Raw genomic sequence first — 21,376 nt, 5'->3', positions numbered from 1 at the left:
ACACCAAGACTGAATGTGGACAGGCTCTTAGCTGAATCTTTGTGAGCATTGCTCAAGGGGGGAATGTTTTGTGTAAAGGTGGCAGTGTTTCCCAGGTGACTGTTTATAACATTCCTGAGGTTGAAGCACGCTCTCGGGTTATTTCACACACTTCCATCCCCCACTAAAGCATTTCCAGGCCATCCCACCCACAGCCTGACATGTATTTTCTTGGTGAACTCTGGAGTCCTTCGTTACACCTGATCCAGCTCAGTGGTGTGGCGAACAATCCGGGAGCAGCCTGGTTCCCCGGAGAGGGGAGGAGGAAGGGGACTCTGAAACGCCAAGTGCCCTTATCAGAAAAATGACCTCATGGGATTCCCTCTCCCTGCCTGCCACATCACATGGGCTCAATTTACTAGTCATGTGGTACCGGCCCCAACTGGGCTCTGCAAACCCAGCTGTGCCACTCTGCCTCTCGCACCGTCAGCCGCAACAAGTCTCTGCAATGGCAAGTTGGCTGGTGCTTTGAGGCAGTATGTGATCCAGCTTGCTCTCCAGTAGCTGTCTTGGCTGCTCAGGGCTGATGGCAGTTAGTGTCAGTGAAACCAGCAGCTCTGGCTCAGAGAGGGCATTTCCTTGTCCCTTTGTTGACCATAACAACACTTTATAAAGCATCCCAGGCTCAGATAGGCCAATCCCAACAGAAATTAGAACGTCAGGTGCAGTTGCCAAGTGCAATGTCCAGCCCTCCTTATCCCATGGAGAGCGAGGAATGCTGGAGCATCATGCGGGGGACTAAAAGTGATAATACAGAGATTCCATCCCTCTGCAACCCCCACCCCACCCCACAAAAAAAACCCTGTACCAGGGCAGCAGAAGTTTATGGCAAGCATGGGCTTTGCCATTCTGTGTCAGACCTTCAGCCCATCATGCCAGTGACTTGCCTTTAGGAGCACAGCCCTCTCCTCCATCCCCATGGACCTTGCCAGCTGTGCAGTGCGAAAAGTGGGAGGGAGGAGTCCATGTACAATGGCCAGTTTGTTCCCCAGAACTACCACCCCCTCTCTTCCTCTCTCGCCAGCCATATCAGTGAACAGAGGGACTCCTGCCCCTGGGATTTGCGTATTGATGGCTGATTTGCATTGGGGAGGCCAGACTTTCCACCACCCAGGCAAGTTTCCAAGCAGGAGAGCTGGAAGGGAGCTTGTGTCTGAGGTTTGATTTGTTTTCTGGCTGTTGGTCTTGGCATTGCCAACCCCAAGCCTCCAAATATCATGTCAGGCCCCATGAGATGAGCTTAAAAATCATGAAAGTTTAAGAAACGATAAATGTTGGGTTCTTTTTTCTTTGCTTGCTGGGTTTTGAGCTTTTAGGGGTCACAGTTTCCAGCTTTTCTCAGCAACCAGGAGGGCTTGGCACTGGCTTTTTTAAATAAAAGCAAAGCTCAGATTCTCACATAACCCCATGACTCCAGAAGCTGGGGATTTAAAAAAAGAAACAAATATTGTGAGACTTTCTATAAAATCCCAGGAGTTGGCAGCACTCTGACCCAGTCAGTCTAGATTTGTGTTTGATACGGGCTTGCACAGGCAGATGTCCGTGTGAAGCAGATCCAGGAAGCCCTAAAATAAGACAGAGAGAGGGGCCACATTTAGCAGGACAGACGTGGCAGGTGGAGACCTGCACACCCCATTGGCCAGCCATGGAGTTCTACAACCCAGCTGCACTCCTCTCTACTATGGCAACATGGCCCATGGGGACTACGAGTCCTGTTGTGTAGTGCTCCATCTTCAGCAGAGGGGTGGCTGGGGGAAATGGAGAGTGGGATCTACAGAGGAAACCTGAGAGAAAGGCAACTAGAAAGAGAGAGAGGAGGCGGGAGGAAAAAAAGAAAGGGAGGAGAGGGGGTGGGGTGGGAGAAAGCGAGAGAATGGAGATTGGAGAAGGAGACAAGGCGACAGGTGCATGGAGGCAGCCAGAGTAGGGAGATCAGTGTGCTACCAAAGAGTCCAAAAGCAGAATTGATTTCCTCTGGACATTTTCTGAGGCGTTTCTACGCCTGCCACTTAAAGCAAAGGACTGGATCCTGAGCCGACATAAATCATCACAGCCCTATTGAAATCACTGGGGCTATGCTGATTTACACCAGCCCTTCTGCAGTCAATGGGGCAGTGCCATAAGAAACCCAATCGTGAGCAAATTCAGCCCCCACTTTGCTGACACATTGGCCACTGTGCTTGGCAAGTGCATCCTGTTGGCTTGGATGGAGTCACTGTCTTTGGGCTGGTGCTATTGTCCCCACCATCCGGGCAGCCAGCTTAAAAAACAAAACAGTAACCCCCAAAAAACCAACTTTGTTTGTTACCTCTAGTCCTGTGCCAGATCCTCCCAAACTCCCAACAAACCCTCTTGCCTCTTCTCATCCAGCCCGTCACCTGGAGTGTGTGGGGTGTGTTTGTGCGCGGTTTTCTTTTTCCTGGGGTCCCCTGCCTCATCATTATCTTAATCACTGTTGTGTTAAAAGTTTCATGCTTCCTTTGACCTTTCTTTTTGGCCTGGTTATGCTGTTTAGCCGCTTCTGACACTCGTCCCCTGGTGCTATTGCCAAGGAAACCCAGCGCATTGGCCTCCCCCCCACACACACTTGTCCCTTTCTATTTTTTTCTTTCCTCTTTTTTTTTTTTTTGTCTTTTAACATGGTTTTCTTAAAAAGTTTTTTAATCAATCAAATTTGAGGCAGAAAATAGGCTTGGTCACGCCTGGTCCTTGGGTCGTGTGACACTCACTCAGGATCCTGACAGCTTCTCAAAAGGGGGACTTGGGACAGAGTGGGGGAGAACAGCATGTTTCTTCAGGAAAGGGCCCGTTTCCATGACGCTGCCCCTCTCCCCCACCATCCACTGGGCTGACACAGACCCGAGGCGTTTCAAAAGGCCGGAGTTGGGGAGTGTGCGGGGAAGGAGAACAAAACAGAATTGGGATGGAGGTGGCGGTGGGGGGTCGGGGGGGCGTGTTGGCGGCATTGACAGCTGCCCGGGTTCTTTGCGGCACTGGCTCGTTGGGGAGCCGGCAGGATCGACAGTAATTTAGTCAGGCCGAGCGGGGCCTGCGAGGGCCCCGTCCAAATCCGCATAATCAGGGGCTTTTCATAACTGTCCCATTTTTCATCCCCCTCCGAGGCATTTGCTCAAGGAGAGCTGGTAACCCCACCACAGAAGGAAAAAGGGGATAAGACAGAGCTACTGGGTCCTGGTACGCACCCCCTCACGCTGCTTTCCCCCTCCTGCTCACTTTGCTCGCACTCTGCTTTCCTCCTCCTCGCTCTGTACCTGTCCAGCTGCCTACAGCCGAGGGCCCAGCTGCCCTTCGCCCGAGCCTGACCCGCTCCTCTCAGAGTCTCACTGATGGCACTGTGGCTGTCTAGGCAGGAAGGGCGTCGGGCAGCAGCGTCCAGCTTACACCAGCCGATTACCTGGCCCTCTGTTTATCCATCCATCTCTGACAAACTGTCTAATCCGATCTATCCCAACCCATCACGGTAGCGCTCCCCACTTCCCTTTGCTTTCTGTTTCGCCCTCAGTCAATAACAGTGCTAGCTCCCCCTCTCCACCCCACATCCCTGCGCCACTAGTCCCATTGTCCCCACCCGGAACTGGGTGCTAGAAAGATCAGGGGCCACCCTGTTCCTTCTCGTTTATTGTCTGCCTCCCCCAAAGTCTCTCTCTTCCCCCACTTTCTTTCCCATCATCTTTCTTTCCTCCCTACCCTTCCCAGCTCTTCATTCCTTCTCTCAGCTTTATAATGAATGATTGGTTTTAATTGGTTTGCTTAGGCAGCCTGACAGCAAATTAGCAGGAGCCAGGCCATGGCGACCCATCGCCAAGTTGGGGGTCTGCTGTGTTTTTCAGATGGCGGGTAGGGGGGTTAGGAGACGAGAATCCCCTCCCGGACTCCCCCTTTCTGCTTGTCCCTCTCCCTTCCACTCCTGTTATGCTTGACCAGTGTGGTGGGGCTTTTGTAATATGCGTTTTGTAGCCAGTGTCCATGGCCTTTCCTTGTTGATGGCATCCACGCAGAGAGCCAGGAGGGATTGTGTGGGATGATTATCTTTGCTCTTGTTCGTTCCATGCTGTCCCTTTCGTGGCTCTAGCCCCTGGAGAGATGGCTGGGGGTCACCTAGATAACCGGGGCATCGCCAGGGATGCCCGTCACGTCCCAGCTCCTCACGGCAGACTTTTCTCCCGCCCTTCCCATTAGCTGCTGCTGGGCCACGCGCACCTCCACTCAACAGGTGTCAGCAAAGAAAAAGGGGAGGGAGAGGACTGGGATTTCCCAGCTCCCCCCTTTATAGGGGTGCTTGTTGCATGCCAACTGGAGATTCTTTGGGACAGTGAGGGAGCAGCTTCTCCCCAGCTCCCCAGCAGGCAGGGGTGTGTGTGTGTGTATGAGAGTCTGGGCGAGGGGTCTCTGCTGTTTTCTGTCATTGCAATAATTTCCTCTCTCTTTCTCTCTCATGAGAAAGAAACTGCCAGACGGAGGGGAAGGAGAGGAGTGGGGAGAACAAGCCCAGGAGGAGAGCTCTTCCCAGTTACAGAGACTGTGGGCTGGAGGATGGGACACCTTGTTTTGGGGGGCAGGTCATGAGCTGTTTTTGCTGCTGGCCAGCTAGGTTTGGAGCGCCGGGCTCTGCTCTTTGCATGGGGCTGCGGGGGATTGGGAGCTGGCTAACAAGTCTGATGGGCGTAGCTGCCGCTACCATGGGGGAAGCAGGAAGACAAAATGTGTTTCCCTTCCGTATCTTCCCGTTCAGCCTATTTGTTTTGCTCTGACAAAGCCAGGATCAATAGGAGGAGTGGGGAACTGGATGTAATTATCCAGAGTCAGAGCCAGAGCTTCGGGCTGGAGGCCTGGTGGAGTCTTCTCTTCCTGCTAAGCCCCGGCTTGCGCTCTCTGCCATGCCTAGCTCCTCACCTCGCCTTGCCAGCCTCTCCCACTGATCCCAGGGGCCACGGTAGGAAAGCAGACTGTTGTCTCATGCTGCTGTCTGGCCCCCTTGCGACTGTGAGGGACACGGGAGGCTGGGCCAGGTGGTCATTCCAGTGCTTGGGGTTGGGCTGGGCTCATGCTTTTGGGGACTAGGCTGGGCTCTCCTCCTAGCACCTGTCCATCCTCGTGCGGCTGGGCGGGGCTGGGCTGGGCGTCCGTCCTGGCGGTGGGGGGCTGGGCTTGGGCTGCCCTCTTTATCTGCCTTGGTTTGTCAGGCTGGGGAGAGCCCAGGACACTTCTTCTTGCTAGTGACTCTTGGACTTCCTCAGCCGTCCCTCTTCACATCTCCTCAGTGCATTCCCTCCCTCGGACCTGCTAAGCCCCACTAGCTCAAGGTTTATATCTGAGCATGTTTTTCATGGCCACCAGGAGCATCTGTGGAACTGAAAACAGAGGAGAGCTGATGTCTTTGTGCTATTTCCATCCTGCAGGAACTGGGTCTTCTGCTGCATGGAAAACACAAATCAGTACAAAGATCAGCTGGTGCAACTCAGTGAGGATGCAGCCATGACTGTTGTGGCAAATGCCATGATATGTCACCTTGCCACGGCCTGGCCCCTACCCCTCCAAGTACCCTTTTGAATATATTTCTGTTGGTTTTAGAGCTCACAAAGTGAGAGAGGCTGTTAACTCAAGTGTGGACAGGTGCAGTGCAGGTTCCTGCCCGTGCACCTCAACTTGGACCTCCAGCACCCATTGTTCCTCCAGTCTGGTTAGTCTCTCAGCACCTCTGGCTCAGCTCTTGCTATCCTAGCCCTGTATTCCCACACAATCCAGCCATTGCACCTCAGTCCTGACCTTCGGCCCCCTCTGCTAGTCCACGCTGAGGCTCCCACACAGCTCTGCTAACTCTCTTACATCCTGAGCTGTTATTCTAGCCTCGGGCATCTCCAGAGCAAGGACTCTCTGTTAATTAGGAAATTTCTTTTCTTTTTTGTGAGTGATGTGGACAAGTGTCTACTAGAGGCTGGGTTGAGACCTCACAAGTGAGATGAGTTGGGGCCTCGGCTGGCTCATTCTCACTGAGGTATCCCTACAGCACACAGATATCCATGGGGAGAACATACGTTCTGAATAGATGGAGAAAGCAAACGTCTGGTGCAGGGTTGCTGGAACAAGTTGTATAGTGGGAGTGCTGAGAGCTATTGAACCAAACTGTAAACCCTGTATATGATGTAAAACCTATATATGATGGAAACTTCAAGCCAGGGAGGCAGTACCCCCAGCACCCCTAGTTCCAGCACCTATGGTCTGGTGAGCCGTAAGTTCCCTTCTGCCTCTTCCGATGTGTGCTGCTGTCTGCTGGTATGTTTTGTCATCTTTGTCCAGCCTCTTTGCAGCTCTGGTGGTGACAAGTCCTGCACATCCGCGAGCCAGCAGAATGGGGACTGGGCAGTTTGTGGGTTGGGAATGGGCTACAGAGCCTTTCGCTCCAACAGGACGGGTTCAAATCCACCCCAAGCTCACTGTCACCTGACAGCCATTCATTGGGCCATGCAGAGGAATAATCACACCTCATCCTTCCTCTGCAAGTACTCGGTCCAGTCCAGACACGTGTCCACATTCCAGAACTCACAGCTGGGCTTGCTCCTAAGCTGGTCCACTTGTTGGCTGTTTCAGCAGAGAGCTCAAGGACTGAGTGGACCGGAGAGACTGAACTCCACTTTCCATGTGTGTTTGGGGAAGCTCTCGGCAGGGGCGGGGGCAGGGGGAGAGTTTGCTCTGCTGCTTACCAAGCTGTAACTTGCCTTTAGATTTGTTGTTTTAGATTGCAGTAGTACCCAAAGCATACCAGGCACTGTACAACCCTATAGGAATGCACAGCCCCTGCCTCCGTGAGCAGACAATCCACGCTCTCCTGGGCTACCTTCTCACCAGCACTCCAGCTCACATGTAGAGAAGAGAACGTGTGCATGGATATGCTGCCCCTCCCTCCCCGTGCAGCCCCATGGACTCTAATGATCACAATAGCTCTTTATGTAGCAGAGGGGTCGCCGTGTTAGTCTGGATCTGTAAAAGCAGCAAAGAGTCCTGTGGCACCTTCTAGACTAACACGTATTGGAGCATGAGCTTTCATGGGTGAATACCCACTTCATCGGATGCATGTAGTGGAAATTTCCAGGGGCAGGTATATATAAGCAAGCAAGAAGCAGGCTACAGATAACGAGGTTAGTTCAATCAGGGAGGATGAGGCCCTGTTCTAGCAGCTGAGGTGTGAAAACCAAGAGAGGAGAAACTGGTTTTGTAGCTCTTTACACTCAAATAGCCCCTTCCAGCCTAGGATCACCCACCGCTTCACCAAGGCGAGTGGTGCTAGGGTGGGGAAAAGGACTTGTCTGAAAGGAACCCAGGCAACGCAGCATGGAAGTGGAACCCCTGGAGTCCTGACCTGCTCAGACCCTACTACCAACCACTGTGCCACCCGCAAGCGAGACCCCAAAGCCTGCAAAGTTTTGCAGCGCGCTGCCTCCTGCCATGCCCACTGGTTTGCTCAGCTGCTGGGAGACCTTCCCCCCCCGCAAACACACACAGTCCGCCTGCCTGGCTCAGCCTGTGCGCTGTTCCTTTAAGATGAGCATGCCGTGGGAATTGCGCGCCAGTGCCAGCTTTCATTCCGAGCGCCTCTCCCACTGCCCCCCTTCAGAAAGTTTCCTGCCCAATTGTTATGTGCGATCCGATCTGAAAGTTGCTCTCTAAGCTTCTTGTCACATTTTGACTTAATGAAGTGCAACTGGAGTGGGAATTGGGGTTCATCACGCCAGTCTCGCTGCGCTCCCTTGTTGTCAGAAAACAGGGGCGGTTGGGGACTGTAATGCAACGCTGCAAGTCGTTATCATTCCGGTCAGTCTGTTTAACACAAAATTAAACAAAGAACTAATTAGTGCCTCATGAATTAATAAATGCGCAGTTGCCGGGTAGGAAGGAGAGGAAGGAAAAAAGGTTGTTGAAGGAAAGATACTGAAAAAGTCGAATTAGGATGTTGTGTCAAGGGGAAGGGGGGGAAAAGAATCGGAGTCAACTTTGTAAAAGAGTTTGGGATTCATTGGTTTTCCCAGCACACGCTTCCCCCCCCACCCCCCACTTGTCTGCTCCAAGCGGAGCTGCACAGCCGGGCGCGGGGGAAGAGGGATGTCCGGCTTGCTCCACGATGAGCCCTGTAAGCCGGGGCTGGGATCCAGAGGCTGGGATCCAGGTATAAATATTTATAGAGAGAGGACTTTGCTGCCCAGCTGTGGGAGCTGGTGGAGATGCAGGCTGGAAGCTCCTCCTTCAGAGGGAGGCAGACGGGGTAGTAGAGGGGGGCTGGCGAGTGGTCCCCTCCGCTCACCCAGAAGCTTTGGAGTCACAGATGACAACGTGCCCTGGAGCCCTGGCTGCTCTGAAGTGATTCTAAGCCACCCCCAGAACTCCCGCTCCGTCCAGCTCTGGCTCCTCCCTCTGAGGAAGGCACCAGTCCTGGGACTCTCAAACTACTGCAGCGAGAAGAGGGTGGAGTGGGGAGAGGCGAGGAGAGCCAAGGAGAGGGAAAGCTGTGTAGGTGGCGAGGGGCAGGCCAAGGAGGCCTGCAGGCCGCACAGGCAGGCCACTTGGAGTGTATTTTATTTGAGAATTTGAGGCTGCCACAATAACAGTTTTTAAGCCCAGATTAAACATGCCCCAGAAGCACCCAGTCCTGCTGCACCGGACCCCCACCCCATAGCAGTGAATGAGCGTAACGGGCCGAGGGATGGGGAGCGGCAGAGCCAGGGGTGGGGGTCCCTGTCAGATCCCCCGCCCATGTCTGGCGATGCCCTGCCCCGCAGGTGGTGTGCTGCTGAGCGGGCTGCGCTCGGGCGCATTGTCAGGCTGGGAAGTCAGGCAGAGCTGGGGGAGGGAAGAGTCCATCCTTAAGAGGACATGTCAAGTACAATTAGCGTTATCTGTCTAAATATGTACTGGGAACACAGAATACAAGAGGAGGCCTGGCTGGCTTTAATGGAGACATATGCAAGGTCATATTGCCTCATACAATCCCCCAATCTGATTTGGGGATTACACATTCTAAGTAAATTGGCGTTATTCCTCTTGCATCACTGATAAGCCGAGGCTGAAATAAGGGGGAAAAAACAATTAAAAACCCAAACCCAACAATTGGCCAGCACGGGGGGTGGAGGAGGTAGAGGCAGGGAGAGTAACGAACAGAGAGCCCAGGGAGGGAGAGGGAGAACAAAAGGGAGAGAACCAAAGGGAGGAAAAAGTGAGCCGGAGGGAGACAGGCCGTCCAGGAGGCAGAGGAAGAGGGAGTCGAGGTGGGGAGCTGTCAGTCCCTGCAGCTGCCACAGAATGCAGCCGTGTCCCCAGCCTCGTTAGTGTGGGGTTTGATTGGGGAGGAAGGAGCCGGAATGGTTATGTATCTTCCTCACACAAGCGGCTCCTTTCACTCTACGTCCATCCATCCATCTGGGATTTCTCATCAGCATCTTCCCACTCTGGGTCCCGGCCAAAGCCAGGCATCTTTCTCTGGCACGGTGTTCGGGAACTGGCGGAATGTGAGCGACAGGAGGTGGTTGGTTGATTGCAGAGAGCACCGAGACCCCAAAACACAAGCAGCCAATTCCTGCAGGGGTGGGTGGGCATCCAGAGCTGAGACCCTCTCGCTTCTCTCTTTGGTGGTATTCCTGGGAGGGGACTGGGTCGAGAGAGCATGCTGCCTTGTAAGGGAGATGCAGTGTGGTCTAGTGATTAGAGCAGGGCTTTGAGAGTCAGGACTCCTGGGTTCTGCCACTAACTCAGCATGTGACCTCGGACAGGCCACTTTGTGCACTCCCTGCAGGCCCAGCTGTAAAGTGGGGTAACAGCCACCTCTCCAAGGGCTATGCAGAAAGACTCGTCAATGGGTGGGAAGTGCTTTGCCATCCTCAGATGGAAGGGGCTGTATAAACAGGCAAAATCTCCTCATTCCACACAGGCTCCCTGAGCCCTCTGTCGCCTTCCCAGTCTCCTTGAGAGAAGGGACCTCGTATCTGGCTGCTTTCTGAGCTGTCAGCCCTCTCCCCCCCGCTCTCCTCCCCTGGTGGCTGTGCAGGATAAGCTCCCCCCGGAAGTCTCATGGCGCAGCTTTTATGCTCTGTCACATTTTTGGAACATATGGTTTTAAATAATTCAATTTACTTTTCATGTGTTTCACTGGGACTTCTTATCTTTTTTCCTTGTCCCTTCGCTCCCCATTCTCTGCTTTTCCCCAATACCTAAAGCCTGCAGATGAATGGCTAGGAAGCGCTGGGCCTTGTGACCCTGCACTGCATCCCTCGTGGCTAGCATCACGTCTGTATGCCAGGGAGGTCAGAGCTCCTCCAACCACTGTGACATCACTGCCACAATGCTCCTGAGCCTCTGGGAGAAGCAGGGTCAGGAGGGTGAGTGGGAGGAGCATGGTGTGGGGGGTGGAGTCAGATGGATGGGTGGGGGCGTGGAAGTGGAGGAGGGGTCAGGAGAGAGTGGGAGGGGCATGGTGATGGGGGAGGGGCTGAGCGAGTGGGCGGGGCATGGAGATGGAATCAAATAGAGGCCAGCAGGAGGAGCCTTATACATGATTTGTAGTGAGCATGGGTGAAAGAAGCAGCAGCAGAAAATCAATTCCTAGAAAATAAAGGGCTTTCTACTTCATAGTTGTTGCATTGTCCCTGTTCCCTATCAGTGAAGCAGGGCCCAGCCAAACCCTGCCCTATAGAGGTTGCCCTCTACCCACTTAACTATTCCCATCCCAGCCCTGTAGGCATTACCCCATCTCAGCGCTCCCTAGAGCAGTGGTTCTCAACCAGGGGTACACAGAGGTCTTCCAGGGGGTACATCAACTCATCTAGATATTTGCCTCGTTTTACAAAAGCATAAAAAGCACTAGTGAAGTCAGTACAAATGAAAATTTCATACAGACAGTGACTTGTTTATACGGCTCTGTGTACTATAAAGTGAAATGTAAGTACAACATTTATATTCCAGTTGATTTATTTTATAATTATATGGTAAAAATGAGAATGTGAGTAATTTTTCAGTAATAGTGTGGCTGTGACACTTTTTTTTGTATTTTTATAGCTGATTTTGTAAGCAAGTAGCTTTTAAGGTGAAACTTGGGGGTGCGCGAGACAAATCAGACTCCTGAGAGGGGTACAGTAGTCTGGAAAGGTCGAGGGTCACTGTCCTAGAGCACCAAAGCAGGAGCACTGTGCATCTCCCAAGCCTCCTTGCAGTGCACCGTGAAGCCGAAAGCAAAGCAGGGCTGCTTTGTTGCCAGGCAAATCCCACGGGCCCCATGCCTGCCCTTTCTGTAGTTGGGCTGGCTCCTTGCTCTGTCATGCCTCTATATCTGATCTGAGCACCCCGTGTGTCATGGCTTCCTGGGCCGGGGACATTTACCATCTTCCCTCTCTTTCCTGCTCAGGATGAAGTGACTTTACGGCTACAAAAAAGGCGAGAAACCAGGCCTTGAAATCTCCGAAAGGTAGGAGAGACATCCAGGCTGCAATGGGTATGTCTCCAACCCTCCTGGGTTCTCTTTACCTCTGCGTGTCTCTCACATTCCGTGGCCTAGTCTTTGTGGCCTTGTCTGCACTAGGGCTCCCACTGGGGCTAAAACCGGGGAGGCTGAACTGGCGTTAGCAATAGAGGGAGAGGTTAGTGGGGAGGGTCTAGCGCAGACATGGCCTGTGTGTGTCTCTAACCCTGTGTTCTTGTCTCTACATGTCAGTCTCTGTTGGTTCCTGATCCTGCCTCTCTGTGGGGCCTCTCTTGGCCTCCTCTCTGTGTTCCCTGTCCTTGCAGATGCCAAGGCATGGATGGACACAAGGGGCCTGGCAGAGCAGGCTGGGTACCTCCTCTCCTTAGCCCATGGGCTGGGCATGGCAGGAGATGGAAGAGGGCTTTGGTCTCTTTGTGTCTGAGATCCCGTCTCTAGAAGGTTGGGCTGGACTCAGTTTGACCAGAACCAAGCTGAGATGGTGATGTCTGTGCTCAGCCCTGACGGGGACAGAGACTCATGGCTAGTAAAACAGCAGCATGGCTCTAATGTGGTGGGGGGTGGGTCTGTCTGTGTCCCCCACTGCATCTTGAGCTTCTCCAGACCTCTCCTCAGGGGTCCTGGGGCTGCCCTGTTACTGCAGTGTGGATTTCATGGTCTTCTGGAGCAAGAGCTGGAAAGGACTTTTGATCCATGCCCCCAGGACTCAGGGAGTTTGACTCTTCCCTTCAGCATCTTCCCCAGGGCTTCCCATTCTCAGAGTCTGTAGGAGGTAGGAGCCCTAATCCTGTGGAAAAGGTTGTTGGGTGCCTAATGGCTTTAGGCTCCTTTTAAAATCCCATACTAAATGTCCTGGGTGAGGGGGCCTTTACTCCTTCTCTTGGGAGACTGCTCCACAACCTCCGAGATCTCACTGCAATTCCCAGGATAGGTCTCATCCTCCCTGCCCCATAGTTATAGCCCCTACAGAATCCTGAGCCTCCCTTCTGGGCACTTACAGCCATTCCCAGGCTGTTTTCACTACCCTTTCTGAGGCGTCGCCAAGATAGTGAATCTAGCTCCCCCCATCGGTCCATCTGGGCTCTGAAGTGGTCTGGCTCGCCTGTGACCTCCCGTCACGTGGGCACCATTGCGTTAGTACCAACTTGCTGGTAACGACAGGTCTCTGGAATCACTTAGGGACACTAGTGCTTGCTGGGAAGTGGGGAGGGGGAGTTTGCAGTGATGTATTGGAGACCCTAGTGGAGGAGGTGCAAAGAGAGCTGTGGGATCAATGAGTTAGGGGTTGTCTTCTCTGGGGAGCACCGGAGCCAGATCTCAGGCCCAGTACTGCGCCTGCCCATTCTGCACTGCCTTACCTGCTTAGTGTACGTCTGCGCTGCAATAAATGACCCGTGTCAGCCACAGCTGTCCCAAGTGAGCTGCATGGGGCTCATGGGTGCCGCCAGTGGGATAGCAGCAGTATGACAAGGGAAGCAGCCTGGACCTTACGGTCAAAAGCATTGCAGGCTTGGGGGTGGTGGGTAACTTTCCTCCCGCCTTGACCACCATTTTGACCAAACGTGGGTGAATCTGTGAGAGTGTGAGGGATGGACGGACAGACATTAGTCCCCCTCTGGCTGGCCAGAGTGACGGTATCAAAGCCATATGTGCTGCTGAGGCTGCCCAGCAGAGATGCTCATGCTGGCCAGCCCCACTGAATTGGTTCTGCCTTGTATGTGGATAAAGAAGCACAGGACAAAAGCAGGCCATGTCCCCTGCCTCCCAGGGTGTGTGAACCCAATGGCAGACAGGCCATTGCCCTCTGGCTCCAGGGGCATATGCCCCCCTCACCCAAAGGGCTAGGAGGAGGGGAGGCTGCTGAATGAATCCCATTGCTTAGAGGAAAACACAGTGCAGTGATCTGAGCACAGGACTGGGAGCCAGGAGCCCCACGCTTCTAATCCCCACTCTGGCGTTGGCTCCTCCATGGCCTTGCAGTCATCTCCACGTCCCTACCACTCCTCCCCACCCAGCTTGTTTTTCTAGTTCTTATGCCAAGCCCCCCTTGAACCTGTGGATTCAGGCCAAGCAGCCTCAGTGGGACTTGCGGCTGGACTGGGCAACTCTGGAGGAGCTCCCAGGCCAGGCTGTGTCAGAGGGAGACCCCAAGCCAGGCTGTGTCAGAGGGGCCCCTGGGTTGGGCCCGACAGTGTCAGAGGTGACCGGTGGAAGGCCAGTGTTATGTAAATATTTCTGCTGTAACATGGCAGGAGTGAATGGCCCTGTGCGTCCATCCATCATTGCTGGGGAACAGAAGGCTCCCTGGGAGCGCGAGGGGCGGGCGGCGCGGGGGACGCAGACACAGGCAGCATGTGCCCGACTCATAAACTGTTTGTTTTCTTTTTGTCTCTCTCATTTCGGGGCACCCCACTGGGAACGACTCTCTGTTTTGTCCTCGCAACCTCTCTCCCCTGCCTGCTCAGTCCTCACTTTTTCTCTCCCCCCTCACCCAAAAAAATCCCCCGTTCACATTGCGGCTTCTTTCTCTGACTTCAAAGACTCCCCATCATTGTTTGGGATCTGCAGGCAGTGGCCCTGAAAACGTGATCACAGCCGGGCACAGTGTAGGTCACCACTGAGCACCATGCGCTGAGTGCTGAAAGGAACAGGCAGATTCTTCCCTTTTCATGCTTCACAACCCTGGTTACAGCTCTCTCCCTCGCTGTGCTCCTTCTTCTTGCTCTTTTCTCATCCCTTTCCTCTCCCTCTCAGTCCCTCACTTCTCCCGTATCCACTTCCTTCTTCCTTTGCGCTCATTCTGTCCTGCCTTTACTGTTCCTTTCCCTTTTTCTTTCTCCCTCTCTTTTCTCTGGCACTATTTTGGTTTTCTCTGTCTTCTCTTTCATTCTCTCGTTCTCGCCTTCTCACTCTTTTCTCTTGTTCCCTGTTTTCGCTCTCCTCCTTCCGTTTTCCCCCATCTCCGCACTCCCCCTACTAGAGGGGTCAGGTTTGGTTTCCTCAGGGGCAGAGGCAGTTGTTCAGGGAGGCACTTTCTCCCCATGTCTGTTCTGTGGCAGGATTAGTTTGGCATTTGGCTGGGTTTCTGTCTCGTTTGTTGTGCCTTGAGTTTCTGAGGACATGTAAGCGCTGGATTAGTCCAGACCAGCCTCTGGCCGTACCTCCCCAGCAAGGCACTTATTTGCTGCCTTTGTTCAGAGCTGTCCTGTTCCTTCATGGGCTGTGAACTGTTAGCAAGGACCCTGTTCGGGCAGGGACTCTGGATCCTTCACTGACACGGAGGCAGCATCTAGGCCAATGCTCTGGACTCGTCTGGTATGCCCCGATGGAGGTTAAAATTGGAACAAAACTCACAAACCCCAGACAGTTCATACGGAAATGGAGAAACAGTTGGAGTTCACCAAAAGCCCCATGCAGGGCGTAGAGATACCTGGGGCTTCTTCAGGATAAAACTGGCCTGGGGTTTTGAGCAGAAATCCTAGCTCATGTTTTCAATGCACTTTGGACAGAGATCACTTTGTTGCACTGAAACTTGGGGAGACGGGAACTTGTGCTCAATCTGACTTAGAACCGGCTGCTGTGGAGAGCAATGTTTCTGGGTTGTGAACTGGCCTCTGGCAGCACCAGGATTTCTCAGTGACCCTGCATCTTCCTGCCCGGGGCAATCAGCCAGCACCTAGCTTGGGCTCCCTCCACTGCCTTTTCCTGCCGGTCCCTGGGCTGGGTGCTTAGGTTCTCTCCTGTCCCCTGGGAACAGAAATCTCGGTGCTTGTGCCTTTGTGAGGCTGCTTTAAGAGTGAGGAGCCCACCAGCAATTGTCTCTGGCTAAATAGGGATATTAAGGGACGTTGCGGCAGGGGTTATGGCGTAATAATTTGTCCTAACGAGCTGGTGTCACGTTCTCCAAGGCCTAGCCGTGCCGAGAGCGAGAGCAGTGGCAGGAAGCAGCTGCACTTGCCGACCTGCCAACCCAGGTTAATGAAGTGCTGCTCTGCTTAGGGGTCAGAGAGCAGGAGCCTGGCCGCCCTTTGCTTTCCAACCCTGGGCAGCCAGTGGGACAGCTGTGGGCTCTGTATTGAACTGAGAGCTCTGGGGGAAGGCGCGCCCAGTGCATTGGGGAATGACTTGGCTTTGACCTGCAGGAGCGGTGTTATGCCATGTTGTGAGGCTGGCACCTCCATGCTGTGCAGGGCTGCGGCATGCTCCCTGCAGGCAGATGGCCCATTGCTCCCTTGGGAGACTCCCTGCTAGGAGGGGTTTGCTCTGGGCTCACAGGGTAGACCCAGCGCTGCCTGTTTGTTGAGGGTGACAGCACGAGAGAGGAGAGCTCTTGACTCTCAGAGATGCAGAGACTCCCAGGAGAAACCATCAGGATCATCCAGACCGAGATCCTGCAGAACCCAGCCATAGAAACCTACACAGTGCCGACTTTGCCAGCCAGCGGGACTGATGTAAACTAGTACCCAGGAAGTTAGAACCATGGGGGCAACCAGTGTGCTGCCAAGGAGAAACGCTGTGCTCAGATACACATGGATGGATGGATGGATAGATAGAACTAGAGCTCTTCCTCTACTCCTCCCCTTCTCTATCCCTCACTCTTCTTTTCTCCTTGCCCCTTCTCCTTCTCTTCCCTCCACGCCAGCCTTATGCCCAAGCCAGAAGTCACTTATGTCTCTGTCAGCTGAGCATGGTCAGGTAGCAGGGACCTGGCAAGGATTTTACTGATGCTCCAATCAGATGTGTTATGGACTATGCTGTTCCCAGGTGTGACCAGTGCCAATGCTGGACCTCCATACTCTGTGCCCCATGGCCTGCGTGTAAGTGCCCTGGGGCAGAGCCAGGGCGTTGCTGTTTAGAAAGCACCTGGCACCTTGTGGACACTACCAGACACAACTAATGTATGGTAGTGACAGCACACTGGGGAGAATCCTCCATCCCAGGCTGGCATGGTGATTGGCAGGCTCGCTGGGGTCCCTCATACGGCAGAACAAGTCACAGACTGAGTCTCACTCAGCTGGCTCAGGGCCCTCAATGCACACGACCAATCCCATCTGCCTGTCTCCTGTTCCAAGTCTCCTTCTCTCTGCTCTCGAACCCCTGCCCTGTTCTTCCTTTCTCTTTGCTTTTCTCTCTGTCTCCATCTCCCTTCCTCTCTCTGCCTTTCATCTACTCGGAAGGCTTTACTTTACTTCCTTGTCACCCTAATTGATTGCATTAACCTTTCAGCGTATTGGATTTCCCCAGCACCGTGCAGAGAGTGCTGTGCAATATGCTTATAATCTGGGCTGTAACGGACAGGGAGCAGTCAACAGGCCCCTTTTCCAACAGGTTCCGCTGGCAACTTGTTCTCCAGAAGAGATGCTGATGCTCCCCTGCCACCCCTGCCCAGCACTGCAGCCCACCGAAGCCTGGCATGTTGGCTTTGCAGCCGGAAGGATGGGGGAGAAATTATTTGGCTCCCCTGCCTTCCCACATGCATACACATGAATTCTCCTCTCCCTTTCCCACCTCCTTCCCAGGCCCTACAGAATATTGGCCTGGGTGAGCAGAGCCCTTCAATTACTGCACAGGGCTGGCTGTAATCCTGCCCTTGTTTTCCCTTGTGCCTCAGTGTGCCTCACTTTTGTCCTGCCCATTAAAGAGACACTGCCCACTCGTTTCCTCTAGGCCCTTCATTTAAATGTTGTTTTCAGCGGGAGGGGGCTACGGTACCTCTTGGAATCTTTGTGTTTTCATACAACCGTGCTGTGCTGACGAGCTAGCAGGGGGCAAGGCCTATGCCCAGACTGCGAGTCTGGAGAGCAGGCTTTTGTTGCAGGCTCTGCCACTTGCTCAGGCCAAGTCACTTTGCCTCTCTGTGCCCTGGCCCTGCTATCACACAGAGTTCTGATATTTATTCCCTTGGTGAAGTGCGGTGTGAGCTCGGCGGGGAATGTGGCAGTGACTGTAAACAGGCAGCGGAGCCGCGCAGCCAGGTTTCGTTGCCCAAGCTGATTGAGGTGCAGAAGGAAACCTGTGAGATCACTGGGGAGAAATGTGTGGGCCTGTCTGCTGTCTGGCACCCTGCATCTGCCTGGAGACCGTTAGGGTGCAGGGTGGGGGGAGGGGACGCTTTCAGCGCTTTTAATGTTTTAAAAATCTAAGGAAAAAAAGGGGGTAACATTGTTTTGCTCTTGCCCATGTCTCCTTCCAAGGGCCAACATGTCACCTTCCCGCTCTCTCCACCTAGGCCTCAAATCAGCAAAGCCCTTAAGCACACGCTTAACTTCCAGCACCTGCTTAAGCTCCATCCAAGCCAAAGGGATGTGCTTAAATGCTGTACTAGATTGGGATCCTGGGGCCAGATCCCAAGCTTGCTCAGGGACCACCTTTGGGTTCCGTGTCTGTGCAGTGTCTAGCACAGTGGAGACTGATCTTTGACTGGGGTCCCTAGGGAGACAAGGTGAGTAAGGTCATATATTTTATTGGACCAACTTCTGTTGGTTTGAGAGAGAAGCTTTCAAGCTTACACGGAGCTCTCCTGCAGATCCCTAGGAGTTATCTCAATATAATTAATTAAGAATAATAGTGGAAGGACTCCCATTGACTTTAGTGGGCTTTGGATCCAGGTCCCTGAATGGGAGAGTTACTGGTGTCTCTGTTGGGGGGTGGCCCCTGCTTCCCTTGCGATGATAACTTGTCAGTAAAGACCTTGTGCGTTATTGGCCAGTCTGCAAGGGGAGAACGGAAAGGCATGCGGGGTGGTGTGTGTTGTGTTCCCAAGGCCCGTCTCTGTATTACTGGGAGGGGCAGAGAGAACATGAGGCAGAGAGAGAAGAAGAAACTTTATTCGAGGCAGTCATTCCCAGAAGTTAGTCATCAGGAGAGGAGGTTAAGGGGAGGGACTTTTATTTTAGGGGAAATGAAGGAGGGAATGGAGAAGAGAAGCAAAGGAGGAGAAAATGCAATGATGAGAGAGGGGGAGAGAGAGAGGCAGCAGCACCTCCTAAATGGAAGAGTAAACAGGCACTGGGAGGCATTAACTTAATTGATTGTTCTGCAACAGGCTGAACGCTGTGTTATTCTGTCGCCGTGGCAACAACCCAAAAAAATTGTCAGCCTGTTTGGATGAAGTGAAGCGAAACATTCTCTAATTTGCGGTGATCCTGGTGTTTGTTTTCCTTCCGAAGGGGCGGGGATCCATTGATCTATTGTTTGCACAAAGCTCTTTGTATATGGAGATTGGGGGAGAGGGGAGGGCTGGGGATGTTTCCCCCATGCACCCTGGTTTCATGAAGAGGGTTGGGAGGTGAAGGTGGCGGGGGAGGCTTTTCCCTGCTGTATTTTAACCCCACTGGTAGGAGCCGTAGCTATATTTCTAGGATCTGCCTTTCCCAACTGGCCATGTTGATGACCCCACCGATCCATGTAAAACACCTATGAGTGCAACCTTTTGTGCCGGGAAGAAATCTCAGGGGAGCAGGAACTTTGAGTTTCTTTTCCTAGTCTCTTCAGGTTGCTATACTGTGCCCATCACCAGGGTGTCTGAGCTGTTCCCCCTCCACCACCCCAAGCTGTGAAGTCCCTGCTTGGGGTGGGATGGAAGTGCTGGAGGGCTCCGTCATTCATGGCAGAGAGAGGAGGTAGGGTTCTGCTGGGGTGAGATCTTTGTCAAGTTGTCTCTGTGCTTTCAGGAATATTCCTGGACTCCTTTCTGTGTTGCAGCCCCTGAAGTTAGGCAATGACGTCCAGACATACCTTTGGGGCAACAGACCCCTCCTTAGTCTCTGGCTGCTTGCACAGCTCCTGAGTGTGCGCACGTGTGTGTGTGTGTGCGCGTGCACGCGTGCTGTCTTGAGTGTCTCTGTGCATGTGTGTGCACGTGCCCCGTGCATGTGTAGTGGAGAGAAGAGAATAAGTTATAGTTTCAGCCCAAGACCATGTTTGCTGTAAGGTTAGTGAGGGAGATAGCTCCTTGCACTCTCTAGCAGATGGATAGATAGTTGTATAATATCTCTTCGCCCACAGAAATGCAGCTACCCCTTGGGATGGACGATGTGCCCTGTTTAACAGCCTGCAACAGCCCCAGGTAGCTGCATAGGGCAGGAAATGCATGTGCCCAGCTGAAAGCAGAGATGGAATTTGCTGTAGGCAGGAAGGATAAAATTACCACGAGTGGGATCTGGCCCAGGCCCCCGGGAGAACAGCCTGACTCTGAAAAGGTGCCATGGGCACCTTTAGTCACCTTCCACAACACAGTCCCTGGGGCCACGCAGGAACTTCTGGGACCGACACTCGCCAGCCACAGCTGCTGACTTTCAAAGGGAACATCCCTGCACCAAGAACTGACTTCTGCTGAGAAACATTCAGTCAGCTTCTGGGAGAGGGGGGAAGCCTGACAGGAGCCAGCCTGCACAGTGAGGGGAGAGTGGGCAGGGCTGGACTGCTGGGTGGGGAGGGGCAGAGGTGGCTCCGTGTCAGTGGTAGGAGAATGGGCAGAGGTGGCGCTGTGCCAGTGGAGAGGGGTGCAGGCAGAGGGGGGTCTGTGTCAGTGGTAGGAGAGCGGGCAGAGGTGGCTCTGTGCCAGTGGAGAGGGGAGCGGGCAGAGGTGGCTCTGTGCCAGTGGAGAGGGGTGCGGGCAGAGGTGGCTCTGTGCCAGTGGAGAGGGGTGCGGGCAGAGGTGGCTCCATGTCTGTGGTAGGAGAATGGGCAGAGGTGGCGCTGTGCCAGTGGAGAGGGGTGCGGGCAGAGGTGGCTCCATGTCAGTGGTAGGAGAATGGGCAGAGGTGGCTCTGTGCCAGTGGAGAGGGGTGCGGGCAGAGGTGGCTCTGTGCCAGTGGAGAGGGGTGCCGGCAGAGGTGGCTCCATGTCAGTGGTAGGAGAATGGGCAGAGGTGGCGCTGTGCCAGTGGAGAGGGGTGCGGGCAGAGGTGGCTCTGTGCCAGTGGAGAGGGGAGCGGGCAGAGGTGGCTCTGTGCCAGTGGAGAGGGGTGCGGGCAGAGGTGGCTCTGTGCCAGTGGAGAGGGGTGCCGGCAGAGGTGGCTCCATGTCAGTGGTAGGAGAATGGGCAGAGGTGGCTCTGTGCCAGTGGAGAGGGGTGCGGGCAGAGGTGGCTCCATGTCAGTGGTAGGAGAATGGGCAGAGGTGGCGCTGTGCCAGTGGAGAGGGGTGCGGGCAGAGGTGGCTCTGTGCCAGTGGAGAGGGGTGCGGGCAGAGGTGGCTCTGTGCCAGTGGAGAGGGGTGCGGGCAGAGGTGGCTCTGTGCCAGTGGAGAGGGGTATAATATATTCGTGTCAGCTGCTAGAGAGCGCCGCTTGGGGTGAGGGGAGGGGATGGCGCGCTCAGGGGGAGGGGGCAGCATGCCATCTCCCCCGTCTCTCTCTGTTGCCTTGTCTCTTCTCTCATCATCGTTCTTTCTCCTTCTCTCTTTCCCTCTCTCTCTATTCTAACTCGTTTCCACAGCAGTTGTGCTTCTCAGGTTAGGTATGGCCTTTATCTGTAGCTAGCTGGTGTGAGACGTCCCTCCGTGGCGCCCTCTTGGTTAGAGATCCATCCCTTTGGGTGTGGGGCAGAGGAGCAGGCCCAGGGAGGAGGGCTGCATGTCTCCTAGGCACAGGCTGAGCTGCCAGTGAAAGTTTGGTGGTTACTGGCGTCAGGAGAAGCTAATAACCCTGTAACTGGTATGAAGGTGAATTCACGGTCTAGTGAGCACTGAAAATACGAGAGGGTTCTGAGACAGGCAGAGTGTGGAGAGGGGAATACAACGCATCTGCGCAGCACTGAGAGGCAGGCAGAGAAGCCAAGCCAAGAGCAAAGGACCAAGACGTGTGCCCATCACCACCATGCTCCAGCGTCGGAGAACTGCCCTTCAGACTAGA

At 54.0% G+C, this 21,376-nt stretch overlaps 1 protein-coding gene across 7 annotated transcripts in view; it reads left to right on the top strand.

Annotated features, from left to right (window-relative positions):
• CASZ1 (castor zinc finger 1) overlaps nt 1–21,376 on the top strand; it is a 394,551-nt gene that overhangs the window by 242,468 nt on the left and 130,707 nt on the right. For 6 of the 7 annotated variants that reach the window (XM_044996148.1, XM_044996145.1, XM_044996144.1 and 3 more), the window contains one exon: nt 11,447–11,533. In XM_044996148.1, the coding sequence (XP_044852083.1) occupies nt 11,530–11,533 (4 nt within the window). In that variant the 5' untranslated portion in view covers nt 11,447–11,529. The remainder of the gene's footprint in view (nt 1–11,446; nt 11,534–21,376) is intronic. The other variant, XM_044996152.1, reaches the window with a different exon arrangement.

Source organism: Mauremys mutica, chromosome 21 (genome assembly GCF_020497125.1).
Source record: "Mauremys mutica isolate MM-2020 ecotype Southern chromosome 21, ASM2049712v1, whole genome shotgun sequence".
NCBI lineage: Eukaryota > Metazoa > Chordata > Testudines > Geoemydidae > Mauremys > Mauremys mutica.
The sequence above is the reverse complement of the archived record's forward strand: the minus strand, read 5'-3'. Positions and strand labels throughout refer to the sequence as shown.